Genomic DNA, 11,508 nt, shown 5'->3' with positions numbered 1-11,508 from the left:
AATCAATGTATAAAGCATCATTTTTTAACAATTAAAAAAAATTGTGAAATCATTCAAATAAAAAATATTTATGATTTAAAAAAAACCTTGACATAAGCATTTCAAAGTTTTGCCAAATATGACAACATTCATCTAATTTCACTCACACTACTATGCTAATAAGAGAATAAAATAATAAAAAAATTAAGAAAAAAGTATTAGATAATTGTTCACCTAATTTGAAAATGTAGTTGAATTAAAGGGGTCATATGATGTTGCTAAAAAGAACATTGTTTTGTGTATTTGGTGTAATGCAATGTATTTATGCTGTTTAAGGTTAAAAAAACATTGTTTTCCACATACTGTACATTATTGTTGCTCCTCTATGCCCAGCCTTTCTGAAACGTGACTATTTTTACAAAGCTCATCGTTCTGAGAAGCGAGGCATGCTCTGATTGGCCAGCTATCCAGTGTGTTGTGATTGGCCGAATACCTCAGGCATCAGATGGAAATGTTACGCCCCTTACCGTATTGTGATGCCATGTCCCAGCGCGATGACACAAAAACAATAAAACCCATTATAAACGAGGCATTTGTTGCACCCAGTGGGGACATAATTACTGATTATAATGACTTATACTGTCTTTTTACGCGGCGCGATGCAACGCGTAAACGTTACCATGTCTGTATTTATGATCAGAGAAACGACAAACAACAAGCGCTACTCTACACTGCTCAAAACTCGCATTTGAATAGTCACTGGCAAATTCTTTAAATAAGAAAACATACTTACAGCTGTGAGTCAGAAGCGTCAGACTGTCCTTGCAAAGTTGGAATTGCCCCACTTTATAGAAACAGTCTTTGTGCAAGCCAGCATTGTAGGCTACTCTCCTGCCAGGTTCAGGAAATAGTCCTCCGTAAAATGCGCTGCACACACTCTAATATTTGAGTTGAACTGTTCTGTAACAGTGTTGTAAATACAATTTAACCACTGATTTCTAGTTGTGTCCTCTTTTGGAAGCCCAAACAAAGTACTTTCACTTTCACATCGAAACACAGCATCTCCGAGACATGGCGAGAGTAATAGTACTACAGCTTGAATAATAGTTGTGCCTTCTTTCATTGCGTATACATTTGGGCTGTGTTTTTTAAATCTTCCCACACCATGACGTAGACACGTGGGGGCGTGTTTGAATGAACCGTTTTAGGAGGGCGTGGCAGAGTCTTAACTTTTATAAACAATATCTCTTTGGTTTTGAGACTTTAGTCTTTGCAACTTCAGGGATCTTATCTATGCATGAACAGCTTGTAACACTCCAAAGAGAAAGGAAAACTTGAAATCGCATCATATGACCCCTTTAAAAGCCTATATATTAAATTATATTGTAATTAAACAGTAATAATATTAATACTACAGTATGCATATAATATATTTATATAATGCATATAATATAATTTAAATATAAATTTTATTTATAACAATTTAAAATGAATGACAATATAATGAATGATCTGGACACAAAGTTTTGAAATTATTATTTTTAAAGCCACTCACATTGCTGTTTTAGATTTAATAACAATATGCAATTTTTACAAAATGTCTCATTTCTGAACACCTCATTATTTAAAAAATATATTGTTTATTAATGTTTTTCTGAAATAGAAGACTGATCAGTGTGACCTATCGATCATCATATTGACTAAAATTTAAATGTCTAAATTGTATCATATTGGCTGGATTTGCTATTTTTCTGCTCTCAAAGCATTGTGGGATATTGAAGTTGATGACAGGACAGCTGACTCGAGGGCTTTCGGATACAGGATTTGATTTTAATGGCATTTATTTTGTGTAAGGTCAATCCCTGCTGTGCCAGGATATTTATGCAAAGAAGTCAACAAAACATTGTTTTATTTTTTATTTAAATATGGCTTGGCACAGTGCCTCATTATTCTCTGCCTGAATTATCAAAACGGGTTCAGCAGTCAGATGAGAGCACTCAGTCTCTCGCTCTCTGTGGATTGGGTGGATAAGTCTCAGCATGAGTCACCCACAGTAAAAGCACAAACAGTACCTTTCTTCTACAAATTCGCAGCATGCCGACTGGTTTTGTGAGGGATCCGTGGCTGTTCAAAGCCTTCCTGAGGTGCAGTCACAACCGGCAGGTCCAACAGTTAAAGCCAAGTAAAACAATGCAGACAAGCTGCTTTTTTCACTTTGTGAACCTGTAGGGTGGGAGGGATAAAAACAACACACTCCAGCACAGAGCCTGAACCTCTACAGAGGAAACGCATGTGCTGTGAAGCTTGTGTCTCTGGAAAGACTTGCCAAGGTAATATTGATTCATTTCGGCAGCTAACAAACAAGAAAACAAATGTACTGTTTGTAGAGGAGAGTGTATGCGTGCAGCAATTACAGATGCTAAAGCTACCATCGTCTCTGCCTGTTTTCAGTGGTGCTGCCCATAAATGATCGTGAATAGGAATGTCGTAGTTAAAAGTTGCATATGAAAGCAATGTGAGTCGATCGCTTGAGTTTGATGAGCTCATAATCATGAGTGGGACTAAAGTTTGTGATAGCATGCCATGCACCATGTGACCAGCTATGATGTTATTTTTATCGCGCTGTGCTCCCTGTCTGTGTAATTCATAAACGCAAATTTATTATGCACCGTATAATCAGATGACGGACTTTTAAACAGAGTTTGCTTTCTGTAAAGATAACAGGCTTGTACTAATAGTGGAATGTTTATTTGCAAAGGCTAGCACTGCTATTGCCGGAGCGTGAGCTCTTGAAGCTCCGCCCTCTTCTCTGGGAGCAACAGCTCATTTGCATTAAAGCAACATACTCAAATACAGCGCGTTTTGGCTCATACCCTAAAAGTGGCAATTATAACAAGCTATAAAAAATTATCTGTCAGGTATTTTGAGCTAAAACTTCACACACACTCTGGGGATATCAGAGACTTATTTTACATCTTGTAAAAAGGAGCATAATAGGTCCCCTTTAAAGCTGCAGTCTGTAAGTTTTGCCTCTTTGTTGCCATCTCTGTTGAAAACCCGGTATTGCAGCCAGGTGCGGAATTATCTTTATTACGTGGTCTGTACTCTGGCACGGCTTCAGCACGAATTAATCTAATGTTTCAGTCACCACACTGGTGTGAATAAAACACTTAGTAATCACAGATTCCAGCCTGCGTCTTGGAATATATGACCCAAATCAGAATTTTCACCGGATATTGTCATCTGAACAAGTAGCAAGTCTGCCACGTTTGTTCTGCCCAGCTGAGGAAAAAAAGCATTACCATGAATCGCACTACCAATGATGATTAAATCTAACGATCGGTTAGCTCATATCACATCAAACCGTGCATTATTATTATTGTTATACTTTATTCTCAAATTATTCCTCTTTACCGCATCAGCATTGCGTGACTATGAGTATAGTGTGTATTAACGTGTAGATTTCAATTTCTGTCCAGTCTAATCTAATTGTCATGCCATTCGAATTTCATATTAAGAAATTCTTTTAACCTCAAAAGCAAACTATGCTCCCTTCGAAATGGTTTTCTTTAGAATACAAATCTTGTGTAATCCCAGGCTATCTGTAATCAGAAGCCCATTTAAAACTGGAATATAATTTCATTTCATTCACATGTGTTTCATAAACACACAATCCTTTCTAGATCACAATCCTCCATCAAAATGATACATTTAATTATTCTAGCTGCTGTGAGAAAAGGCCATAAACGATCCGTCACCTGCAGGATCCTCACATTTGATAGCCTACTAGCCGGGACAACTTCTTTGTGTTTTCAGACGTGACGTAATGATGCAGTGCCATGCTCGAATTTCCCGCAGAAACCTACCCATATGGTTACCTCTCAAAATTAGAAAACTTTATTATAAGCTTACCATTGTGAATCAGACTAAAGTAAGGCAATAGTTTTAAATACTGGCTGGATATGTGCTTGCTCAAATATTGATTATGGATAATTTTTAATCAAAAATAGTTACGGACTTTAAAACGTGCAATTCTAAAGTCAGCATGAAATTGACCCTATTGACTTTCTTAATGTACTCTTCTAGTTTTACTGCAAATTATTAATCTCTGCATGGTTTTTACCAAAGAAAAAAATGTTTGTCTTCGTAATTCGTCTTTGTAGTCTTTAATCAAAATGTAGTAGCTTCTTCTGTAACGGCTTTTATTTTCTCTGATGTCATTTAAGGCACACAGCCTACTGGATAATGTTAATGTAATAGCTATTTTAAGCATTGTTTTTACAAAATCAGTTTGTTTATTTTTGTATGTAACGCTTTCTTTTCACCATCCAATCAATTCTCAATGAATAAAAAAAGTTCTGTTGTATTTTTAATATCTTGTTGAATATCCTGTTTTATTTGAATATGTCATATTGTGGAAGAACAGTTCGCATTAACTTCAAAATATGTTTTCAGAGAATTTATCCAAAGTTAAATTTATGGTTCTTTTTTTTTTTTTTTTTTTTTCATTTCTAGCGAAATTTAGTGAGGTGTATTTTAAAACTAACAAAACATTGTAAATAAGGTAAGAAAAAATATACTCTTTGAAATCTTATTGATATCTTAAACCTTTTCGCTTTTTAGGTAAGTTTATCTTATTCCAAGGAGGTTTTATATTAAAATCAAACTAAAATACTAAAATTATTACTTTAAAATACTGATAAAATATTTTTTAAATACTTTTCCAGTATTTAATTAATCTTTGATTTAGTCTTCTCAAAGCTGTGTAGTTTAAAGGGTTGCGTTCTTCCCAAATCAAACCAGTTCATGTCATTTTTCCAAGTTTCTGTGCGAGTATGTTGTTTATTTTTCTGTTCATTTACCAAATGTCTGTGGAAAAAGTGACTGCCTGGTTAGCAGACGGCAAACAGGAAGAGACGCATGCGCACAGTTCCTTACCTTGTGGCTCTGATACTGTTTTGTCCTTTACAAAGACTGTGTTTGCATAAACAGATAAGCATCGCTAATGTTCTCTACTCTTTGAGTGTTTGTGCAAACGTGTGTGTCATTGTATCTGCCCTCTCCAGTCTTTTGCACTGACTGTCTCACTCTTTCCTTCAGCCACATCAACCAGAAGACTCAGTTTGAGAATCCAGTGCAGGAAGCCAAGAAGAAAGTCAGCCAGGACGCGTCTCCAACCAGTCAGCCAATAGCAGCGGCCGCAGGAGCAGTACCAATGCACTTAAGTAAATCTCTACATATTTTCTGCTTTATTGCCCATTTCCTACTACCTCAGTTTTTGTTTTATTTTACCACTTTTATCTATTCTAAAGCATTTTAAAATTGTATTCCTGTGATGAGCAGCCATTACTCCATGATCCGTCAGAAAAAGAACTTTGTGTTGCTTAATATTTTGTGAAAACTGTGTGTGTATGTGTGTGTGTATATATATTGGGAATTTTGGAAGAATAGGAACAGCTCTTTTTTTTTTTGTAACAATGTAAATGTACTGTCACTTTTGATCAAGTTAATGCATTTTCAAAAAGGTCTTTACGTTTTTAGTTGTCTGACCAGGTAATATGTACATACAACCCCATTAAAACAATCAAAACAGTCCAACCTAAACACCTAAGGTTGATTGTTTAGGTTTTTTTTTTAGCAATGGTGATAGGAAACAATTCAGTGAGAATGAGATCAGGAAGTGATAATTGCCACAGAGATCAGGAAGTAACAAGTGCCAATGTTTTCAACTGCTTTGCCAGTAGTTTTTCTGTCCTCACTATAAGTGAAGGAACAACATGATTTTGCGCCAGTGTGATTTTCAGTCATAGAAACCAAACAAATGTCAGAAGATCTTACCAGGTCCTGATTTGTTGGGACAAAAACTCAGATTAGCATGGAACAGATATGCTTTATCACACCACACCTGGTTCAGACATGGTTTAAGTGAGAACTGATCTTATAAAATAAGAGATGCATGAGCTGCTCAGGTGTTAGTTTAAGCAGAGGCAGATCATTTCCATCAGAAGAACATAATCAACATCTGTGGTTAATATGATCTCTGATAATCCCAGAGGCTCCGAGCTCCTTCCGTCATATGCAGCAATTCTGTCGGCTAGCGTGTGTGTTTTACCATCTGTGTGTGTATTTATGTGTGACCGTGTACTTGTTCAGTTACGCTCACCTGCGCCAGCTTTTGTATATTTATGTACACTTTCCACTTTGTTGCTGGTGTTTCACTATTGATTTAACATTACACCTCCTTTTTCTGTCTTCTAATGTGACACTAAGCAGTAGCTCTGTCTCTTTCATTTGCTCTTTTTCTCTGAGCTTTTTTCTTGTTTTCAATAAGTGTTTGCTTACGTCTCAGGTTTCAAAGCACGAGTTTACACCTGGTGTGTATGTTCTTGTTTTGTCCCCATCTGCATGCTGACTAGATGGATGGATGGATAGATCATTTTATTAAATCATTTTATTATATATATATTATTTTATTATCATTATTTAATTGATGAGGTTTCTTCCTAATGATTCTGGTTATCCAAATATGTAATATTTCATATTTTTAGTGTCTTTATTAGTAGCCATTAGTGATTATTGCTGCTTTATCTTCCACTGCCTGGCCCAATATCCATCAATTCCATCCTGTTGAATGATTGCACTGAATGATAGAGTTGGGCCGGCCAACACATGACTGAGTTTGGTTTTATGTAATTCAAGGTTAAACCAGGCTGTCTGTTGTTTGACCTCCCTGAGAGTCACTGTCTCCTGTGTGTTCCTCTGTCCTCTGAGCGTTGATTTTGTCCTCCTATCCCCTCTGGAAGGCTGTCAGTGGACGTCTGTTCTGTCTCATTAGTGAAAGCGCACGCAGCCCCCCCCACGCTATGCTCTGTTAGCTGGCCAAGACACTTTAATGAATAGATGGTGATGCCTAGCTGAGAACAGGACAGGGATGAGTGCACAAAAATATAATGCAGTCATGCAGTGTTTTCAGAGAATAATCAGAAATTATAACCATAACTATACAATTCTACCAGCAATTATGATAGTAATGACAAAATTCATGCATTTTATTAGTTTTATTCATATATTCAAGCAATTATAAAACAATTTTACCTTTTGCCGCTTGTGCATTTAGGTCATTTTCTACACACACACACACACACATATACTGTATGTATGTATACAGCACTCATACTACACCTTTAATTAAATTTCATAATCTGCTCGCCTTATGAGAGACACAGTGGCTCTTTATGCATAAGAAGCATAATAAGATAAACATAAACATCAACCTTCCCCCTTTTCCCAGAATTATCGCACCAGCTGAATGTGAAAACAGCAGTACAGGAGGTATGAATCTAATAATATGCAAGGATGGGTTTGTTTGTACCTGTGTCCAACAACCAATTCACACTCACTTGTGGCTCACAGTTCAAATGTGTGCCATGGTTATTACAATCAACATAATCCGTTTAGGGCCAGTCTAACTCATCAATGTGGCTGTTATGCAAATCCAATTCCCACCACACATGGTGAGATATCTATCCCTGCTCTCCTAATGAGATTGATGTGGCCTCATCTGATGCTGCTGGCACTCTCACATGAGACCAGAAAAAAATAAAACCGCTGGCTGGGTTAGAAGTGACTGTAATTAGTGTGTGATCTGCCCGGCCGTTTAGAGCTGATTCAGAGTCAGTGTTGAACACCTTCCTCTTAAAGTGATAGTTCACCCAAAAATCATTTGGAATGACATAAATGATGACAGAATTAAGAAAACTGGAAGAAGCATATATTCAAACTCTCAAACCATGTGTAAAAAATAAAATACACTAAGCTTATGCAGAGTTTAGAAAGACTGAAAATACAGCCATCCTTTTCACTTTATTATTATTCATCAAACAGGTGAAACTGTAAAGTGCTACTTGCGGTCTCTATTGTTTCATAACTATGTGATTATCTGATGTAAGTGCTCAGTGCTGTTATGCTTCACATAACTTGTTGAGCAGCATGAAACTGGCTCTTTTATTTAATGGATACTTTCTACACACCATTTCCACAGTCCTCCAGGGGTTTTTGTAATATCCTGTAATTGTAGAATGGATTTTGGAAATGTGCAATATTCCTCTCAAGAATTGGAAAGCATCATCATTGGTTAAGTATAGAATGATATCTAAAAATATTGTGCATTATTTCAAAACTATTGTGCATAATTTTAATGTTTTTTGTTAGTTATTGTTTTATAAACTACCATTCAAAAGTTTGGGGTCAGTAAGGTTTTTGCTTTGAAAGAAATTATATTTTTATAAAGCAATGATGCATTAAATTGATCAAAAGTGACCGTTTCAAATAAATGCTGTTCTTTTGAACTTTGTTTTGCTACTTTCTGTTCCACTGTTCCAATTGTTTTCAGCATTGATAATAACAATAAGAAATGTTTCTTGAGCAGATCAGCATATTTGAATGATTTCTGAAGGATCATGTGACACTGAAGACTGGAGTAATGGATGCTAAAAATTCAGCTTTGACATCACAGGAATAAATTATATTTTAAAATATATTCGAATAGGAAATAATAATTTTAAAGCTGCAGTCCGTAACTTTTTTTTGGTTAAAAATTATCTGAAATCAATATTTCAGCATGTACATAACCAGCCAGTGTTCAAAACGATCGCCTTACTTTAGCACAATTCACAACGGTTAGCTTATAATAATGTTTTCTAATTTGAGTGGTATGGGTAGGTTTTTGGCCTTTTCAGATCCTGACGGATCGTTTATGGCCTTTTCTCACAGAAGCTAGAATAATTAAACGTATCATTTTGATGGAGGATTGTGATCTAGAAAGGATTGTGTGTTTATGAAACACATGTGAATGAAATTAAATTATATTCCAGTTTTAAACGTGCTTCTGATTACAGATAGCCTGGGATTACACAAGATTTGTATTCTAAAGAAAACCATTTCGAAGGGAGCATAGTTTGCTTTTGGGGTTAAAAGAATTTCTTAATATGAAATTTGAATGCCATGATTATTAGATTAGACTGGACAGAAATTGAAATCTACACGCTAATACACACTATACTCCTAGTCATGCAATGCTGATGTTGTTAACATTAATAATTTGACAATAAAGTATAACAATGATAATAATTTGCATGGTTTGATGTTATATGAGCTAACCGATCGTTAGATTTAATCACCATTGGTAGTGCGATTTATGGTAATGCTTTTTTTCCCCAGTTGGGCAGAACAAACTTGTACTTGTTCAGATGGCAATATCTGGTGAAAATTCTGATTTGGGTCATATATTCCAAGATGTAGGCTGGAATCTGTGATTTACTAAGTGTTTTATTCACACCGGTGTGGTGACTGACAGCTACACATTCACCTCAAAAAATTAGATTCATCCGCACTGAAGCCGTGCCAGAGTGCAGGCCACGTAATAAAGATAATTCCGCACCTGGCTGCAATACCAGGGTTTCAACAGAGATGGCGACAAAGAGGCAAGCAGCTTTAAATTGTAATAATATTTCAGAATATTACTATTTTACTGTATTTTTTTAACAAAATAAGTGTTTTAGTGAGCATAAAACACTTATTTAAAAAAATTATTGTGAATGGTAATGTATATCTCACTTTATACATGGAAAAATACATATTTTATTATTTACTTTAAAAGTATAAACTCAGATCTCCCTATAAAATGTCTGTGATTGTTGACATGATAAAATGACCTTCCAAGAATGAGCAGTAAAGTAATATAATTTTAATATACTGCATGATATCACTATCAGTTGTAAAAATGACTGTAAAATGCTCATCAGTGTAGCTTAAATTCCTTCTTGTTTTGTAGCATTCTTGAAAAATCATGTTTATGTCAGTATTTAAAGTATATTTATAGTAGTTCATATTGGAGGGGTCACCATGGCAACATAATTTATACACTTGACAAATTTGCGTGTGCTCACTGACCCCACAAATTGGTTTAAGAAAAAAAGGGATTATTATCAGCCCATCCGAGGACATTTTATCAGATGAAAACATCACCAAATGTTGCTTGAGCATTTTCTTAGTGGTTATCAATTAGTAGTTCCTAACCAGAACACTTTTATGAATGTGCTGCTGTGAGGGTAAATGGTTTAGGAGTAATTGAGGAAGAGTGTAATGAATGGACTGCGATAATTAATTGAAGTCTATGTGGATGTATACAGAACAATCCCACTATCATTCACTCATTTAATAATGTATCTTTTACTCTCTCTATTGCCCTCTCTGTTGCATTATTCAATACGAATGACTAATGGAGTCCAGACCTCCCTCCTTTCCTCTAGTTTTCTCTGTGCTGCTGTTGCTTTCGCAGACTGTTTTGTGATGGTTTCAGTAGTACAGTAAGAAGCACTGCAGGAACAGTTCAGATTAAAGTAAAATTCTTGTTTTTTTTTGCAGTGTTTAGTATAAATAATTCATCCATGCACATCATTATTTTTTTAATTCATATGCCCTCATAATCTTTAATCAAAGTAACTGCACCTATTCCCTTGCAATGAAATCTCTTCTCTAATGCGTGTTTACCTGAATGAGGACAGGACATCCTGTCCAGCGATAGCAAACGACAACAATCCAATCAATTCTCCATGGACCGAATTAAGTCCCGGCCTACTTTTCACTGCATATACATCACAGTAGAAAAGAAAAGACTTCTGTTTCATGCTGACTTTAAAAGTGAACTTTTCTCATTTTGACAAACTAGAGCGATTTCTATACAAACAGCTCATATAGAAGTACATACTCTTTGTCTTGCCTTTAAACAAGCTTTAAATTGTTAGTCTCACATACTTTCTCTATCTTTCCTCTTTTAGATGAAACTGGTTTAAGAGGATTCACACGGGACCCATCTCAGCTGCAGGGTGCTATCTTGCGCACATCTCTGAAGAAAAGTCCTCAGGGCTTTGGTTTCACCATCATCGGTGGAGACCGATCAGATGAATTCCTTCAAGTGAAGAACGTCCTGAGAGATGGACCTGCCGCACACGATAACAAAATCGCTTCGGGTAAATCCACTCAGCTTCTGTTCATTAGGTTATGAGGCAACTTGTTGCTTATTTTAGGGATGTTGATAAGCCATCAGGTATTTAATTTGATGTAAGGATTGTTATGCACATTAACACCCTGGATCATTGGTGTTTATCGCTGCAGTCTCGAATGGTACCATATGTGGCGCATTGCTGGATGCCACATCCATTTCTTGGAGCATTGCCGGGTTACTAGATTCCAAGTAAATAATCCTGTGAAAGTGCCCACAGCGGGATCACGTAGATAGCGATAAAATAAATCAGAATCAGTGGGTGAGCGTCAGGGGAGAGCTGGCTTTCCTGCAGAGTTGCGTTTGGCAATAATTGCAGCGCTTACACTAACACTCACTACCCTCCATTACAATGTGAAGAAACAACTCCTTGTATACTTCAACTCCTTGGAGACATCGGTCTGTACATAGAATTGTAAAACAGTTTAACCGAGATATACATTTAATTCTGGATCCTAGTGCGCCGC

At 36.1% G+C, this 11,508-nt stretch overlaps 1 protein-coding gene across 3 annotated transcripts in view; it reads left to right on the top strand.

Moving 5' to 3' along the window:
• Nucleotides 1-11,508, top strand: part of LOC306860309 (membrane-associated guanylate kinase, WW and PDZ domain-containing protein 3-like) — a 169,162-nt gene that overhangs the window by 138,445 nt on the left and 19,209 nt on the right. For all 3 annotated transcript variants that reach the window (XM_079401944.1, XM_079401943.1, XM_079401942.1), the window contains 2 exons: nucleotides 5,080-5,204; nucleotides 10,818-11,009. In XM_079401944.1, the coding sequence (XP_079258070.1) occupies nucleotides 5,080-5,204; nucleotides 10,818-11,009 (317 nt within the window). The remainder of the gene's footprint in view (nucleotides 1-5,079; nucleotides 5,205-10,817; nucleotides 11,010-11,508) is intronic.

Source organism: Barbus barbus, assembly GCF_936440315.1.
Source record: "Barbus barbus genome assembly, chromosome: 41".
Classification (NCBI taxonomy): domain Eukaryota; kingdom Metazoa; phylum Chordata; class Actinopteri; order Cypriniformes; family Cyprinidae; genus Barbus; species Barbus barbus.
This window is presented reverse-complemented; position numbering and strand designations above follow the sequence as displayed.